Source organism: Aulonocara sp. 'chitande type north' Nkhata Bay, linkage group LG7 (genome assembly GCF_057382095.1).
Source record: "Aulonocara sp. 'chitande type north' Nkhata Bay isolate Kocher_YH1m ecotype deep benthic linkage group LG7, A_spYH_male_GT1.1, whole genome shotgun sequence".
Lineage (NCBI taxonomy): Eukaryota > Metazoa > Chordata > Actinopteri > Cichliformes > Cichlidae > Aulonocara > Aulonocara sp. 'chitande type north' Nkhata Bay.
The window spans coordinates 68,937,077-68,954,659 of NC_141350.1; the positions used below are offsets into that span (position 1 = coordinate 68,937,077).

Here is a 17,583-nt window from a genome sequence, read left to right on the forward strand (position 1 = left end):
TCCTGGAGTCGAAGCTTTGGTCCGTGTTTCAGGACTCAGTCGAGCACTGAGAGGCGGGACCACACCTGAGGATGCAGACCGACCTGGAGCGGCAGCCAGCGGTGTGTCGGGCGTCACACGTGACTGTTTTACTAGTTTTATATTCAGTAGCGGTGTGCGTTTGAGCTACGAGTAAGAAAATGCAGTGATCTGATTGGTCAGATCTGAAAAACTGAGCTTGATTAAAAAATAATAACTGCCATAAATGTGTCTGGTCAAGTTACACGTCCCTGTAAAGGCTGTTACTTTTCAAAGTTTGAGTTGGGCGTCTCAAAATTTCAATTTTCGTCTAAATAAGTCGAAATTTGAGATTCTGAATTTAGAATTTCAATTTATCTCAAAGTGACAAGAACACGGATGGATGGGTACAACAAACAGACTCGGGAGGAACTTGAAATTTCAGGATCTCTGATTCAAACTTTTAAAATATTTACTCAAACTTTTGAGATTTATCCAGAAAATTTAAAGAAAATTTTGAATGATCTCAACATTTCAGGTTATTAAAGAGTCCAAATTTCAGACAAAGAAGGTAAACGTGAGCGAACAGACGGACACGACTTTTATATTTCTCGTCTTTATTCTGACATTAACAGGCAGAGCGGAAACCGCTTCGACGGTGACGCCTCGGCCCTCATTCGTCATACATGTGAATATTTACACAAGTTCAAGTTTGACTTTTAAACAAAAGTGCATCAGCTACAATATATAAGCATTAATAGGATATATTTACAATTTAAGAAGATGAAATCAGACGAATGTTAGGTAGTTTTCTTTCTGCCCCGTCAGCCTCCGTTTAAATATTTACTCCATCGCTCTCCGTTGTCACGAGGCCTCCGTCACACCTGTGAAGTTCTCACATGAAAGGCAGACGTCGGCGACGCTGAAGAATCCTAACCCTTCGATGTTTCTAATGCTGACTCCGTCTTTTATATACAGTCTGTGGGTAGCTTCAATCGCACATCGCGTGGACGAAGAGGCGGGTTTAAGGTGAGGGTCGCAGTCCCTGAGTGACGGGTGGAGGCACGTGATGCGTTCAGGTGACCCATGTGAGGTCGTCAGATTTTCTCAGTGTCTTTAAGGTTAAATTTCATCGGGAACATTAATTTAAGACTTTGCAGGCCGGCGAGGAATGATGCGGCGGTGATGTCAGCCACGTTATAGCTCCTGTGCCGTCTTCCCATTGGCCACAGGCTGCTCCTCTTCCTCCTTTCTTCTCCGTCTGTTAAAGAAGCCGAGCTGAAGAGAAAACAAGGATTTACGGTTTGTGACGGACAGTAGAGCCGTTTGATCCAGACGTCCACTGTAGAGCAGAGCTCAGAACAGAGGAGTACTCTGATGATGTTCGAGGCTCCGTGTGTGTTTTTACCTTCCACAGAGCGAGGACCAGTAAGGCCAGCAGCAGCAAACCTCCCAGTGAGCTTCCCACTATGATCCAGATGGGGATGGAGTGATCCTCCTCCTTCCTCAGGTCCAGAATGATCTGCAGTTACAGCACAAACCACCTGAGTGTGTGTGAAACCAGTGTTTGACAGATTTCTGTTTTTATGTCAGGCGGTCTAATGAAGTCCTCAAACACGGAGTATAATTTAACATAGAAATATGGAGTCAAACTTAAATAATGTTGACTGAAAATGATGAGTTCAGGTGTTTCTGAGGTTTTCTTCCCTTTTCCACCATTTTTAAATGTAAACTCAGAGACACGATCGTTGCTTCATGTGTAACAAAGAAATGTTTGAAGAAATGCAAAAATGAAACAAGATACAATAAAGAAAATACATTTGAAAAAATATGCAGAAATAGAAAATTAAAGAGACGTACATTATTGGAGAAATTACACAGGATGTAAATAGAGGAACCAATTAAAAGGAAATAATATCAGAAATAAGGTTTTATCTTCATTTAGATTCCGACATAATTAAGGACTAGTTTCTTTTTATATTTTATTCGTTGCATTTTGGCACCTTTGGTCCTCCGTACTCCATGTGGCTCAATGTGTTTTTAATGTAAAGCAAAAGGGTGTAATAGTTCCTGACAGCAGGTGGCAGCACCGCTCTGTGTGTGTGAGGCGCTGATGATCAGGTGATTTAAAACGTTGGCGTGAACGTTGTGGTCAGCTGATAGAAGGCCACTGGGTTCAGTCACAAAGAGTTGGGAGGTTAAACCTGTTTATCCCAGAGTGACCTCTGTCCTCCAATGGGAGAGCGATGCTGATGGGCTCACCTGTCTGACAGGTCGGTCCTCCTGGAGGAAAATGGGACTAGACGCTTCCAGCTGGATGGAGGCGGCGGTCAGCAGCTCCAGAGACCTGAACTTCACCTGAAAGAGTTAAACAGGTAGTGAGCGCCACCTGTGCTTTCTCCTGCGGCTAATCTGAGTTTCACTAAACTGAGCCTGTTTCTGGTTAGTCGGGAATTTGATGGACTTCCTGTTTCCTGAGCTTTGTCTCGCTTTATGAAAACGACAGATGGGAGGAACTCACGGCGAGCAGAGCAGCGAGCTGAAGGCTTCCTGTGAGCGTCACCTTCACCTCTCGGGAGGGCGGGAGGTTCAGTTGGCACCGGACCTCCATGTTCGCGCTGTTACTGTGGTTCTGCGCACACACACACACACACACTCTGGGAAACACTGTTGTTTAACTCCACTGTTATCCTGACTCTAACAGGCTCCTTCAGCCTTACCAGCTGTGACAGGTGAGTCAGATCCTCAGGTGTGACAGGACTGCTCATTCTAACGTGAGGCAGCGTGCAGCGGGATCCCGCTGCCTGCTGGGAGGAAGAGGAGGACTCCGTTATAATGGTAACCTCTAGCTTTGATTGCTGCTTCGCCAATCTGGGCCAAAACATTAAAAAAGCAGCTGAGCACAGTAAGTCAGAAACACGGCGACAGGACAGAAAAAGAGAAACCCTCCGTTTGCAGTAGATATGTGACAGGCAGGTGGCGCTGCTGTCACTCACGCTCCTCACAGTTTAGTGAATAAGTGATGCCTGTACAGTGAAAGCTGAGGGCTTTGCAGCAACAAAGGCGGGAGTTTCATTTTAAATCGATTTAATCCTTCATTAAGGGTAAAACCTGAAAGTACAGGGAAGGCTCATTCAAGCGAGCCATCTGTTCCTGCAGCGTCGGTGAACAGAGATAACCACAGCACAAAGATTTCCAGCGTCACCTGTTCGATGCTGACGTCCGTAATGTTCAGCAGCTGGTTTCCTCTCATGGTCACAGCCCAGACATCAGCCCCGAACAGGACGCCCTGCACCGAGAACAGGCCCAGGTTCTGGATCTGCACACACGGGAGAACCGCATCAGAACGTCTTTATGAGCAAACATCTGCAAACATGCACACAGTTTGTTTCACTCACGTAATAGGAGAGGTTGAAGGTGTGAGAGCTGCTGTCTGATTGGTCCCAGGACGAAGAGGAGGAGGAGTCAGCTCTGATTACAAAACGAGGAGGGTCTCTGTCCAGAGAAGGAAGAAAGCAGACACACGTGAACTCTTCTGAATGCGCAGATGCAACTTTTTAAACTTTCAAATCACAAAAAGCTCAAAAGCTTCAGCCACCTGGTGAAGAGGAGCTCGGTTTGGTATTTCAGGGGGAGAAAGATGTCATTGGTGTTGTCGTCCGGGTAACCCTCGTCCCCCTCACTGAGTAACACACAGATAAGCACGCTTAAAAGGACGAAAGCTTGAAAGTTCAACGTAACACTTTACAATACAGCCCACGGCGAAGGGCATAATTAATCTGTGATTACAAATAATTCAAAGTATTTTATTTATATTTACTTACAAATACTCAACCAAACACTCCAGGCTGTGTTACCACCAAAATAAATGAAAGGTTTAAACTTTGTCCAAGATGAGCAGGAGAGAATCGCGCTCGTCCCACCACGTGTCCATAAATTATGACATACATCTGGCTCCATCTGACCAATCAGATGCATCCAGGTGTTTCTTTGGTCGCACCAATCATCGAGCCTTCGCCATCACAGTCAAACCTCCCACAGGAAGCGATTCTTTTATTTGGAGCAAACTTCCTCTTTCCTCCTTTAAACAAAACATTTAGAAACCAAACCTGTATGGACTGGGTTTCTTAAAATCAAGTTTTTATCGTCTTTTTTACTGTTTCCGTCTTTAAATCATATCATCTGTTTTCTGGTTGTTTCTTCTGCTTCATGAAGCTGAACAGCGATACCTGAGTCCCTGGATCTGGATTCATCTGTGAGTAATCACCAAAACACCATCACACACGCTCAGGTAGGAATTCACCTGGTCTCCTGTCGAAGTTTCTAATGTTCTCCTGTCTCGCAGCCATAAATGATCCTTCTGGAAATTCCTGGATCCAGATCCAGATGTTAATCGACTCCAAAAGTTAATCACTTCACTACCTCTGGGAACACTTTCATGCAAATCCATCCATAACTTTTAATCTAATCCTGCAGCAGTCAGGACAGAAAACTCACATAACCTCATTCTTTCCTCTTTAATAAACACGGCACAGATTCCCAGCTGATGTTTTATGAAACTGGATCAGGGATTAAATAATTATTTGTCATTGACCACGAAGAACTAGCTAGTTACTTACATCTCTGTGCTACGGTTAAAATACGACCTAATCAGAATAGTATTAATATAATAAAATATTATATAAAATATCATATAATAAATGTTACAATAAATACGATAAAGACTCATTACAATAACAAGTCAGTTAAAAATATACTGCTCAAACATTTCTCCTGCTATATTTAGGTTGTCAGTTTTCTGTGTCTGCCCGTCCTCGTCAGGTTCAGATGTACACTCTTCATCTCACCTGTTCCCGATGAGCTGATTCCGTCAGCAACTGCTTCCCTGCAGCTTTCCAGTGATTCCCAGTGTTCCACATGCTTCTCATTTGGTTCGCACATTCCTACTCAGGACCCTGATAATCATATTTTAGGCTGCTTTCACCTGCTGCTGCTGTCAGCCTCTCTGCAACCCACCTCCACTCCAGCTGTCTCATTTCATATCTATTCTTCATGATGTTCTCCCCAACGGACGTCAAGGTGTCAGGGTCCTGGGTCTCCTGACCCAGCATGTTTAGTTCTTTGTGATGTTTGTATTATCGTACTTGTGTGAGTTATTCTATGGTTTCTAGTTTCGATCCCCTGCCCTTCATGTGTCTCTGTGTCCCCTCTGTTCTGTCTGCATGTTTGAGTTTCCCTCTGTGGCTTTCGGTTCTTAGAGTCCTCTGCATTATGGTTTATGTCTCTGTGTTTCTTAGTTGCTGTCTCCACCGTGTCAAGTTCGCGTCTCTGTGTCATACTTCCTGTTTTACTTTGAAGGTCCGTGTCTTATGTGAATGTGTCCTGCTTTGCTTGTCTCGTCAGTCCTGATTTCTCCCAGCTGTGCCCTCCTTCTGTGTCTCATTCCCCTCGTTACTTCCCAGTGTATTTAAACCCTGTGTTTCTCTGAGTCAGTGTCGCGTCGTTCCTCATGCTGTGTGGATCTCCCTGTGTCTCTCTGTGGGTTTAGTTTACTTTTGTATGACTTTTTCCTGCCAGCAAATAAAGCCGAGTTCTTCGTGTTTAAACCTCGTGCCTGAGTGCCTGCATTTTGGGTCCAACTCCTTCCTGCCGCACAGCGACTCATGACACAAGGAGGTCCCAGAACACAGCGGTACCACTAAGTTTACCTCTCTGAGGTCAAACAGCTCATCCTACCCCGATCGCCCCAATCACCCCGATCGCCCTGATCCTACCCCGATAACCCTGATCCTACCCCGATCGCCCTGATCCTACCCCGATCGCCCCGATCCTACCCCGATCACCCTGATCCTACCCTGATCCTACCCCGATCGCCCCGATCCTACCCCGATCGCCCCAATCCTACCCCGATCCTACCCCGATCACCCTGATCCTACCCTGATCCTACCCCGATCGCCCCGATCCTACCCCGATCGCCCCAATCCTACCCCGATCCTACCCCGATCGCCCCAATCCTACCCCGATCGCCCCGATCCTACCCCGATCGCACCCCGATCCTACCCCGATCGCCCCGATCCTACCCCGATTGCCCCGATCCTACCCCGATCCTACCCCGATCCTACCCCGATCGCCCCGATCCTACCCCGATCGCCCCGATCCTACCCTGTGAATCACAGGATGGAGTTTTTGTTCTCCTTAATATTGTTGTATAAAATCTCGTCAGAGGACAGAAAATAATAATCGTGATTTACTTCTGTGACATCACGTTACACATGTTCAGTTGTCTTACCTGGTAGTTACCATGACCACATGTACGTAATCCAGGAAGATGTAGCGGCTGAACTCAAACTCCACATTGAAAGTTACCTGGACAGGAAAGAAGCAGGTGCAAATTCATCCTCTCAGGATCAAAAGCATTTAATCGTCTCCTTCTCCTGGCCTAACATCCTTAATTAGAACATTTTAGTCAGAACGTTAAATGTCTGCTCCATCACATCATCGTGTGAAGCTTCTTTGTTTTCTGTTTTTTATTTATTTTATTTTCCACTGCAGCCTGTCGTCGTCTGCGGCTGAACCCGTTTTCCCTCCGGCTGTGTTCTCCCCCCAACCAGCAGCCGGAGCCTTTTTAACAGGAAGCTGGAAATAATCTCCAGCACAGTCTTATTCACACAGCAGCCCTGAGGGGCCTCACAGTGAGGGGTGGGGATCACGGTCATGTTTACAGGGACACTCGTTAAGGTAATGAAGGATTTTAGTCAGCAGCTATCATTGGCAGCATATTTCTGCCCAGTTTAATCACTGTTATTAGTCTGGCTGTATAACAGCGGTATGATGAGCTAATAACCTGTTTATCTGTGATGTTCAAACCTGTCCACATATTTAGGAGGAAGAAGAAGCTCCATCACCCTAAACAAAGGGCTGTTGTATCAGGGCAACAATAATAACCAATGAGGAAACTGCAGGTGGTCGATCCTTTTTTCATCCCAAAATCATAATTTGAATGAAAATAGCTCTGCCCTACCTGAGACAGCGACTTCATGAATGGCGCGCTGATGTTGCAGATCCTCTGGGTTGCCAGTCTGTCCTCAGAGGAGCACTCAATCTGGATATCTGATTGGTCCTGAGGGAAGAGGCGGCATAACATGAATCCAGCATGCACTTTGACCTTTTTAGGATGAGAAAAGAAAGTTTGAGTACCTTCACTAAGAGGCTGGAGAAGATCAGGTTGGAGGAGGTGGAGATGTGGATGGCAGCTCCGTATGCGTTCTCTCCCTGGTTCTCCAGTCGGGCGAACACCACCATCCTCCTTCGCTCGGACTCCACGACAAACGGCTGCCTCTCAGGCGCCCCCTGGTGGCTGCAGATGGAGCTGGCAGCCCGTCGGTTTGACCTGCAGAACTGCCTACAGGTGAAGCAAAGAAATAATTACCAGTCTCTTAATAATTTACACGGATAGACGTGAGGGATTAGTTTAGTGGAGACCGGGTTACTCACTGAGCACTCATCAGGTCCGTGTGACTATGGAGGATGAGGTCAGGAACGCAGGTGTCTTCCTGCTCACATCCGTTCCAGAAGTGAATCTACAGGGGAAAAAAGATGATTAACGCATTTATCCATTTGTTGCAGGACATAAACACTGAAGGGAGAATTCTGAGATACTTCCAGTACAGACGACAGGCTTACAAAAGTATTCGGCCCCCTTGAACTTTCCCACATTTTGTCACATTACAGCCACAAACATGAATCAGTTTTATTGGAATTCCAGGTGAAAGACCAACACAAAGTGGTGCACACGTGAGAAGTGGAACGAAAATCATACATGACTCCAAACATTTTTACAAATAAATAACTGCAAAGTGGGGTGTGCGTAATTATTCAGCCCCCTGAGTCAATACTTTGTAGAACCAGCTTTTGCTGCAGTTCCAGCTGCCAGTCTTTTAGGGTCTGTCTCTACCAGCTTTGCACATCTACAGACTGAAATCTTTGCCCATTCTTCTTTGAAACAGCTCCAGCTCAGTCAGATTAGACGGACAGCGTTTGTGAACAGCAGTTTTCAGATCTTGCCACAGATTCTGGATTGGATTTAGACACCAGACAGGTCAGGGATAAAGTTATTGAATAATTACGCATACTTTTGCAAGGCTGAATACTTTTGCAAGCTACCGTATGTATGTGTGTGTGTGTATATATACATATGTGTATATATATATATATATTAGGGGTGCAACGATATTCGTATCGATATTGAACCGTTCGATACAGTGCTTTCGGTTCGGTACGCATATGTATCGAACAATACAACATTTGTAATTTATTTTATCAACTTTCCTTCTGACTATGCTGTCTGTGTTGAGCGCTCAGTGAATCTGCGTTCGACTACTCCGCCTAGGCTGCACTGTCGAGCGCAGATCCACTGAGCGCTCAACACAGACAGCATAGTCAGAAGGAAGAGCGCAGGGCAAGCTAGCAAGACAGAAGTTAAGCTCTCCTTGCAACATGAACCTCCCCCACCCTCATTCAGATCTGGCGTTTGGAACTATTTTGGTTTTCATGTGACGTATGACCCTGAAGGTAAGCGAGTCATGGACTAAAGTAAAACAGTATGTTGGATGTGCCATGCAATGCTCAATTACATGGGTGGGAACTAGTGTGTTAGCGCAGTTAGCTCGTTAACGTGTTGGCCGTCTAGCCCCATGCACGGGGCGATCGGCGGTAGCTCGTTAACGGAGATTTGCCGTGTTGTGGCGTTAAGGTCATTTCAACGAGATTAACCTGAAAGCACTAGTGGGAACACAACGAATATGACTGCACATTTACGCCGACATCATCCTAGTGCAAAGACAAAAACAACAAGCATGCTACTAACTTTAGCCGAGTCATTTAGACAGCTGTTAGCACAGGATTCTCCTTATGCTGCTGAGAATATAGCCCAGAAGAAGCGGATAGTATAGCTTTTATTTTGGAAAGAGACATTTCTCTGTAATAAACTCTCTTTTCCAAAGATGAGTGATTCCTCAATCAGATACAGGGCTCGCAAAATCGCTAGCCTGACGTCCCGGAGCTAGCGATTTTTTCAGTCGGGCTACCAAAATCTATCTCTTCCCTGCCCGTCGGGCTATTGTAGGAAAAATATATGTCAATGCTTTTGCATTCTTTCAGAAATGTAGCTGGGTAATTATGTCATTGGCATCGGTGAGCCACTGTCAATATGTGACATATTGAAGTCGCGTTTGAATTTGCGCTTGTTTTTTGCTTTCACTTTGCAATCGTGCGAACTGTGTATAGAGAGCGACAGCACTGATCTGTGAGTGATGATAATTTGTGCACCAATTCCTCTGACATCGTCTTATTAATCGTTAGCTTACTATGCAAACATGACAAGTGAAATCTCCCGCAGCTTAAACATGTGAGAGGTTGATCACGCAGAGAATCGCTGAGCTTATGTGAGTCCGTGTGTAAAAGCAGCAGGATATATATTTTAGCTCTGCTGAGCCAAATAAGACAGGTCAGGGTGAAGAAGTGACAGCCAAAGAAAAGCTTACCACAAAACGGAGAAGTTATGACAAATCAGACTATAAGGCAAAAAGAAAGTGCAGCTTTATGGTTTCATGGACAAAAGAATTTCTGTGGCTGCAATATGACGAGCTAAATAACCAGGGCTGCACATAAGTGGTCCGCAGGTGCACATTCGCTGTCAAAATAAAAAACACGCACAAGGGTTAGGGTTAAATTCAAAAACTGTACTTTTGAGTTAAAATATATATTTATAATTTTAATAAATGACAAATTAAAAATGCATGAACATTTTTTTGTATCGAAAAAATATCGAACCGTGACACCAAAGTATCGAACCGAACCGTGAATTTTGTGTATCGTTGCACCCCTAATATATATATATAGCAATTCTAAGTGTACCCCGCCCTCCAGGGAAGAGCCTGATTAGTTGCCCAACGTCCCTGAACTGGCTCTTCTTGACATAAAGTTGGAGCCAACTTCGAGCTCCGTCAGGATGTCTGAACTCTTCACCTTTCAGAGGAAACTCAGAGGAGCTGACCTCATACTTCAGGCTGTTACCCAGATCGTGACCACAAGGGCGGGTTTAAGATTGACCAGTAAATCCAAAGCTTTCAGATTATCATCTTCCCATCAGAAAATACATCTCAGAGAAGCTGACTCTGGTCTGCTCTGAACAACAACTTCTTTCTTACCTTTTTTCACTTTATAAAAAGTGTCCTGTGCAAAAAAAATTTCTCTGCTCTGAAGCTAATCAGGCAGTTCAAACCCGTGTTCGAAGCTCTCACCTCGGTTCTTTGGGTGCTCTGCCAGTCCGGGTCCAACACCGGCCCCTCGTCTGGGTTCTGCAATCCTGTCTCCAGGACGACAACTATGGGACGCCCGTAATCTGTCGTCTCCTGTTTGTCGTATTACATTTTCGTGTTTAAGGACTCACACATAATGGGAATCATTTGACCGTGATTGTGCCCGGGCTGTTTCTGACCTGGACGGAGAAGCCAAGGCGTTTGCATATCTGACTTCCTGTCTGGAGAAACAAACTTCGGGGCTGCTGTCGATCCGATTCGTCCAGCACTGCCCGGGGAGGGAAACGCCTCTCATCCAACAGCAGACTGTACCAGACCGCTGAAGAGGAGGAGGAGAAGGAAAATGTGAGCTGAAACAGAGGCTTAATGTGGCACAATGAGACTGTAAATACAAGCAGACTTTTACAGGTCCTTCAGAGGATATGAAAGGAAGTGATGTCATCTTTTGTAGTCGTTAGTCCGAACTGCTCCACTTATGCTTCCAAAAATGTTTTGGAATAAATTAGAAACAAGTCCACCGACTATTGTTTCACAACATAATCAAGTACCAGCTTTACAGCTTCCTGTAAAGAGGGAACTGTACACTGTAATATTCATTCAGCAGTCGCCTCAAAGGTACTTTATATGAAAGTAAAGAACCTACAGTGTTAGGGAGAAAACCACAACAGTCAGATGCTTATCAATGGTCACCACTTAGCAACACTGGGGAGGGAGAACTCAAGATTAGGGAGGGGCAGAAGAGAACACATAGTGACCATGAAAAATAAAAGAAATTGTGTAATATAAACACATTGGGAGGGACAAGAGGGGGTCACCTGGTCCAGCCCTAACTCTATATGCTTTAGCAAAAAGGAAAGTTTGAAGCCTAATCTTGAAAGTAGAGATAGTGTCTGTCTCCTGAATCCAAACTGGAAGCTGGTTCCACAGAAGAGGGGCCTGAAAACTGAAGGCTCTGCCTCCCATTCTACTTTTAAATACTCTAGGAACAACAAGTAGGCCTGCAGAGCGAGAGCGAAGTGCTCTAATAGGGTGATATGGTACTACAAGGTCATTAAGATAAGATGGGGCCTGATTATTTAAGACCTTGTATGTGAGGAGCAGGATTTTGAATTCTGGATTTAACAGGAAGCCAAAACAGGAGAAATCTGCTCTCTCTTTCTAGTCCCTGTCAGGACTCTTGCTGCAGCATTTTGGATTAGCTGAAGGCTTTTCAGGGAGTTTTTAGGACTTCCTGATAATAATGAATTACAGTCGTCCAGCCTGGAAGTAATAAATGCATGAACTAGTTTTTCAGCGTCACTCTGAGACAGGATATTTCTAATTTTAGAGATGTTGCGCAAATGGAAGAAAGCAGTCTTACATATTTGTTTAATATGTGCATTGAAGGACATGTCCTGGTCAAAAATGACTCCAAGGTTCCTCACAGTGTTACTGGAGGCCAAGGTAATGCCATCCAGAGGAAGAATCTGGATCCTGCAAACTAGCAGGTAGCTGCCTCTCCCTGATCCTGGGTCTGATTCAGGTTCTTCATTAAGTCATCAAAACAATACCTGTGAAGGTTGAACTCGGATGTGGTTGTATTACTGAAGTTTCAGTGCTGTGCTGATGTTTGTTTTTATGTCCGGGACTCGTCGTGCTTTCAGGCTAAACTAAAGCAGATCCTAATAAATAAATATGTTGACAATGCAGCTGGTGTCAGTCCGTTATCTGGACCTTCGTGAGCTTTCACAAACACGTTGCCGGTGTGTGTTCTTCATCTCCGTGTGCAGCTAATGTCTGAAACGGCATGCAGCCAAACTGTTCTTCAGTCTGAGAGCCTTTAGAAACTTTCATAATAGCAACGCACGCGTAAAATACAGCAACTACTTCTTAGTGCTTGATCTACAGTAATGAAGTGACGCATTTCCTGCGTCCTTATTAGTTGCTGGATGCAGCAGCCTACAGTGTAACTGCAGAGCTCGTGTTCATCTGTTTAACAACTGAGTTTGATTTATGAGAGCACGGAGAGCCGAGGTAAGCTGCTGCTCAGCTGGTGTCAGAAACGCCACGTCCACACTGACAAAAACGGGTCGATATTTGGTCCAATCAAACAGAGGTTCAGCCTGTGGCTCAGATCTTCGATCTGTTGAGCCACGCTCGTGTTCGTGTTTCTGTAAACGTCCAATCCAGGCTGGACGCTTAGGGAGGCGGGTGGGCAATAAGGAGCTCGAGGAGAGGGAGACGTGAAGAAGGTCTGAGGTGACGGAGAGAGAAGCAGCGACACAGTTAAACAGCTGGCTGGCGTTAGCATGTTAGGGAGGTTTCCATGCAGCCGGCCCAAACATCTGGAGCTGGTTACACAGAGACACGACAACAGCGCGGGCCTCTGCGACCACGACAAGCTTCCCTCCACACAGACAGAAAACAGCTGCGTCCACTCAGCTGCAACACTGCACAGCTGTTAGCAGAAGAAGAAGAATTCATATTTCTCTTCTTTTGAATGACACGTAAACTCGGCCGGTTCAGAGAGAGACTGGATGAGCTATTCCAGGATGATCTCATACTGTGACATCACAACAGCAGATTAGCTGCTACCTTTTTCCTTCGGACACAAATTTGGCTTTTGTTAGCGGCCGACCTCATTTCCAGGAAAGTGTGAATGCTGCCAGATGTAAAAACAGAAGGAAGCGATTTGTAACTCATAACAAACACTAAAGACAGAATCACGCCAACCTCCCGTTCAAAGTCATCTTCTCCTTCACCCCTGGACCTCGTCCAGCTTTGCTGCTAGGCTCAGGTCTCTAGGCACAAGTCCTAGGATGTACATTTTCCTCTCAGATGGGTGCTGCGTCTCCTCTGGGCCAGGTTCCAGAGATAAGATGATGCACCATAGTTACCTCCGGTGAGGGAACTAGTGGTGTCGAGGTGTAGAGCGGGGTCATGTCAACAATCCATTAAACTTTGACTTCCATCCACCGAGATCTTCAAGGTCGCCTTCATGATTTGTCAGTGGAAAGTTAACAAAAATCCTCAGAACTTAGAAACTATAATCATTACAACTGTGCTGTGTGTTGTCAACATATAGAAAGTACCACTGCATTTGAAATATGTCACATTTGACCTCTGACCTCTCCTTCAATCAGAGGTGTCAAAGTGATAATAATGTTTCTGGATCTTTGAACTCTATGTGTGGATCCAGTTTTTTGATTTGATTCAAAAGCTCATTTGAGATTGATTTAAATGTCATTTCTGAGGAAAACGTGCCTGAACCTGAGGCAGGACCTTTCAGTGTGGTGATCAGATCCCACGCAGGTGAATAAGCAGACATGTTTGTGTACTCCTACCAACATCTTTCCTGGTCTTCGTCCTGGTCTTTGTCCTGAAGTCCAGACTCAGACAGACGATCACGGACATGCAGGTGACCTCCTTCCCTCCTCGCTGGCAGTCCTTGTTAAAGATGTTGACCTTCTCGGGTTCAAAGGTTAGTTTAGCCTGAATCTGCACCACACCACGTGACCTGCAGGGATGAAGCATTCTTATTATGAGTGTTTGTGCGTATTGGAGTTCCAAACTGTGGAGAGTCAGGTCCCGCATAACTCGGTTTTACTGGATGTACTTAAACTAGGGTTTGGTTTCACAAAGACTCCTCAGTGAGTGCAATGCCCTCCAATCTGATAGGAAGAGTCTATCTGTCTATAGTTTCCTATGGACCACATTGATCCCTCATAGGTGGTGGTGACTCATCGTGAGTCTGGTTGCTGTAACTGCAACAACCTCATACAGGCTCAATCTGAGGGCCTGAGTTTTTCAGAAGGAAAAAACACCTATTGGGAGGTGACTTGTCAAACACAAGTTAGCCACGCCCTAAATTATCCCCTGCTTTCTGACCCTTGTTTACTGAACAGACATCATGTTGTGTTGAAGATGCTTTGAACACAGTCATTAAAGCTTAAACTCATCACAAGTGTTTAGGTCAGTATTTAAGTGAGCTGGAGGCTCATTTTCTCATAAACTGCTACAGCCAGACTTCAGAGGAGTCGCCCCCTGCTGGCCTTTAGAAAGAACGCCGATTTGATTCGTTTTTCCAGCCTTACAGGGTCAAATCATCTGTCAGTTTATGAATGAGGCTCTGACCAGACAATGACAGCAGCTCCCAGCGCTCCCACTGCGAGGTCGACAAGTCCGTCTGCATTGATGTCCAAGACGCCATGAAGGCTTTGGCCAAAATACTGAAGACCTGCAGAAAAACCAGCCGCAGACAGACGCTGGAGAAGCAAAGCGAGAGAAGATTAAAACTCTCTGGGTTCTCTGATGCTGCATTATCTCTTCCAGCTAAGGTCCCTTAGCATCCGGACTGGTTACCTGTCTGTACTGAAGCTGGATGGTTTTGTCTTTGCCATGGAAGACGTAGACTGCCCCCTGGTGGTCATCCTCCAGTGGTGCTCCCACAACAAGCTCTTTGAACCCGTCTCCATTCATGTCAGGTACCTGAGCTAACGCTGAGCCCAGACGGGAGTTTTGGGAGTGGTCAGACACTTCCAGCACCCCCTGCAGGACAAACGACGTCTGGACAGAAACAAAACATTCTTTGGTTCAGGTTTTGTTCTTTTTTAATCAAGGTTTCATTTAAAAAAGTAATTTCAATCCAGTCGTGGACAGATTACTGAACAGGCCTAACAGCACACAGATGGGGCATGAACAAGGCTTTGTTTGAAGTCATAGTTCACATTTGGCCAAAGGAGCTTGGAAAGAAAAGCGTCTGGACTTCTTTAAGTTGCTTGAAGACGTTTCACCTCTCATCCGAGAAGCTTCTTCAGTTCTAAGGTCAAATGGTGGAGAGTCCCAGATATAAACCTAGTGGGAGTTTCCCCCCACAGAGGGACAAAAGGACCCCTGATGATCCTCTAATCGCCTGAGCCAAGGTGTGAAACTGGGTGTGGGTCCCAATCAGCCAGAGTTTCAGGTGTGTTCATTGTGAAACCTGGCCCCACCTTATCATGCGAATTCCTGAGGTCAGATGGCCCAGGATGTGAGTGGGCGTTAAGGCGTCTGGGAAGGGATCTCAAAACTGGATTATAGATGGCAGAGAGTTGGTGTCGTAAACCCCGCCTCTTTTCAAAGATGGTCGCTCACAGTGGACATAGATGGCTTCTTTCACTCCTCTTTCAAACCATCTGTCCTCTCTGTCCAAAATGTGAACGCTGGCATCCTCGAAAGAGTGACCTTTGACCTTTAGATGCAGATGGACTGCTGAGTCTTGTCCTGTGGAGGTGGCTCTTCTGTGTTGTGCCATGCGCTTGTGAAGTGGCTGTTTGGTCTCTCCAATGTAGAGGTCCCACTCCCACTAGGTTTATATCTGGGACTCTCCACCATTTGACCTTAGAACTGAAGAAGCTTCTCGGATGAGAGGTGAAACGTCTACAAGTAACTTAAAGAAGTCCAGACGCTTTTCTTTGCAAGCTCCTTTGACTACGATGACCTGGATGACTGAGAACCTTCACAGACATAGTTCACATTAGGTGATGGAAGGTCAGTCACACAAACAATCACAAAGCGACAGATAATTCTGCAACTCTTTTTCACCGTTTTAAAACAAGTGAAAAACATTCAAAACGACACAGAAACCAATCAGGAGGAGAGAGAAGCTCAAAATAATCACGAAAACCAGCAAACTGACCACTAGTTGAACCTCTGTGGCTCTCAGTCATCCAGGTCATGCTAGTTTTAAGAGCTTGAAAAAGAAGACAGCTGGACACCTTTAGGTTTGAGCCTAAAGAAGTCTGCCTGCCTTCTTTTTTGAGAGCCTGAAGAGATAAAACTAGATAAAGCTGTCAGTGGGGGTTGAGGTACTTTTACCAATCTGTGCACAGGACCTTTTGTCTCATAATTTGTCCATGACTCTTGTGTGGGGTTATCATCTTGTGACAACTTCTTCTGCTATAATGACAGTTACAGAGAAATTGGTTGCTCCTTTGTAGCAGTACGTGGTTTTTATACCTGCGGTGTAACAGAGTAGATGTAAACCTTGCCTCTCTCCCAGCCATGGCTGTAGTACATGGGTGCTGCCACCAGGAGGACATCAGTCTGTCCGTCACTGTCAATGTCCATCGATAGCAACTCACTGCCAAAGTATGACCCAATCTAGACAAAAACACAAATAAACCATAGAAACTAAACAAGATATTACACCAAGGAAGAGATACCTGAATGTCCACCAGGTTTGATTCATTCAAATATGGTCACAGTGGATTAAAACACACCTGCTCTCCCAGCAGTGCATGCCAGATGGTCAGGTCTCCACTGTTCTTCAGGGTGAATATGATCACCTTTCCAGTGTGGTTGAATCTTGGAGCTCCAGCTACATAAAGCTGAGAGCCGCGGGATGAAATGAGTGAACCCACCGAGTAGCCTGAAAGAAGATGAAAAACTGATTCGTTTGACTTGCACACATTGACCGTTCCATTTTGTTAGACCTATTTCCTCGGATTCTTCCAAGGTAAGAAAGCTTAAAGTAGACCGACTCTGCATTTTCTTATTTCCTGTCATATGTTTCCTGTTCCAAAGGGGGATGTTCCCATTAAACCTGACTAAAGTTTCTAGTAATGTGACCAGAATGGGCCAAACACACACTTTAGACTGCTCTAAACAGTCAGTTTATCATGTTTTATTTCTACTACTGAATCTGTATGACATCATAGAGGGCATAGCCTTAGAGTGATCTCATGTATCGCAGCTATACAACCCCTGTGCTCACCATTCCTTCTGAAGACCCACAGACTACAGGCTGGTATATCACATATCATGTTGTACACTTTATATCAATATTACCCAGATAGGCTGCATGGTTCTTCAGCTCCTCTGGAAACTCATCCTGGTAGGATGATTTCGGTGGAACAACTTTCCCGTGTTTGCTTTCTTTCAGCACGGCACCATTCCAGTCATAGGCGCCCACCGCTCCGAGAAGAACACCATCCTAAAGGAAAACATGGATTTAAAGGGAAGGCACTACCACCCACTATGTTTGAGGACTCCCAGAGGCGACCCTAGAAACTCTAGGTACCCACTCTAACCCTGACTGTATGTCCAGATATTAAAGTTGTTACTGAGTCATCGGACAGCATTGAATGACCAAACCTTTGGGAAAAGCACAGAGTCCCATCTGGGAGGTCTGAGTTGGCCCTGACTGATTTTGGCACTGCACTTCCCCATTAAAGGCCCTTTAGTCACTCGTGACCAGAGATGGGCAGTAACGCGTAATCCGATTACTTTTTTCAAGTAACGAGTAAAG

The 17,583-nt window shown here is 45.3% G+C and overlaps 1 protein-coding gene across 2 annotated transcripts in view; it reads right to left on the reverse strand.

Moving 5' to 3' along the window:
- Nucleotides 1-612: 612 nt before the first annotated feature.
- LOC147326846 (integrin alpha-11-like) overlaps nt 613-17,583 on the reverse strand; it is a 37,867-nt gene continuing 20,896 nt past the window's right edge. Inside the window, exons 11-30 of one of the 2 annotated variants that reach the window (XM_086302203.1) lie at nt 17,124-17,268; nt 16,556-16,704; nt 16,293-16,436; nt 14,658-14,861; nt 14,430-14,560; nt 13,640-13,812; nt 10,496-10,635; nt 10,299-10,409; nt 7,492-7,577; nt 7,195-7,399; nt 7,019-7,117; nt 6,287-6,363; nt 3,596-3,679; nt 3,396-3,492; nt 3,203-3,316; nt 2,718-2,801; nt 2,519-2,629; nt 2,260-2,355; nt 1,406-1,519; nt 613-1,275 (exon numbers count right to left, since the gene is read on the reverse strand). In XM_086302203.1, coding sequence (XP_086158329.1) covers nt 1,195-1,275; nt 1,406-1,519; nt 2,260-2,355; nt 2,519-2,629; nt 2,718-2,801; nt 3,203-3,316; nt 3,396-3,492; nt 3,596-3,679; nt 6,287-6,363; nt 7,019-7,117; nt 7,195-7,399; nt 7,492-7,577; nt 10,299-10,409; nt 10,496-10,635; nt 13,640-13,812; nt 14,430-14,560; nt 14,658-14,861; nt 16,293-16,436; nt 16,556-16,704; nt 17,124-17,268 — 2,445 coding nt within the window. In that variant the 3' untranslated portion in view covers nt 613-1,194. Of the gene's footprint in view, nt 1,276-1,405; nt 1,520-2,259; nt 2,356-2,518; nt 2,630-2,717; nt 2,805-3,202; nt 3,317-3,395; nt 3,493-3,595; nt 3,680-6,286; nt 6,364-7,018; nt 7,118-7,194; nt 7,400-7,491; nt 7,578-10,298; nt 10,410-10,495; nt 10,636-13,639; nt 13,813-14,429; nt 14,561-14,657; nt 14,862-16,292; nt 16,437-16,555; nt 16,705-17,123; nt 17,269-17,583 lie in introns of both variants that reach the window. The other variant, XM_086302202.1, reaches the window with a different exon arrangement.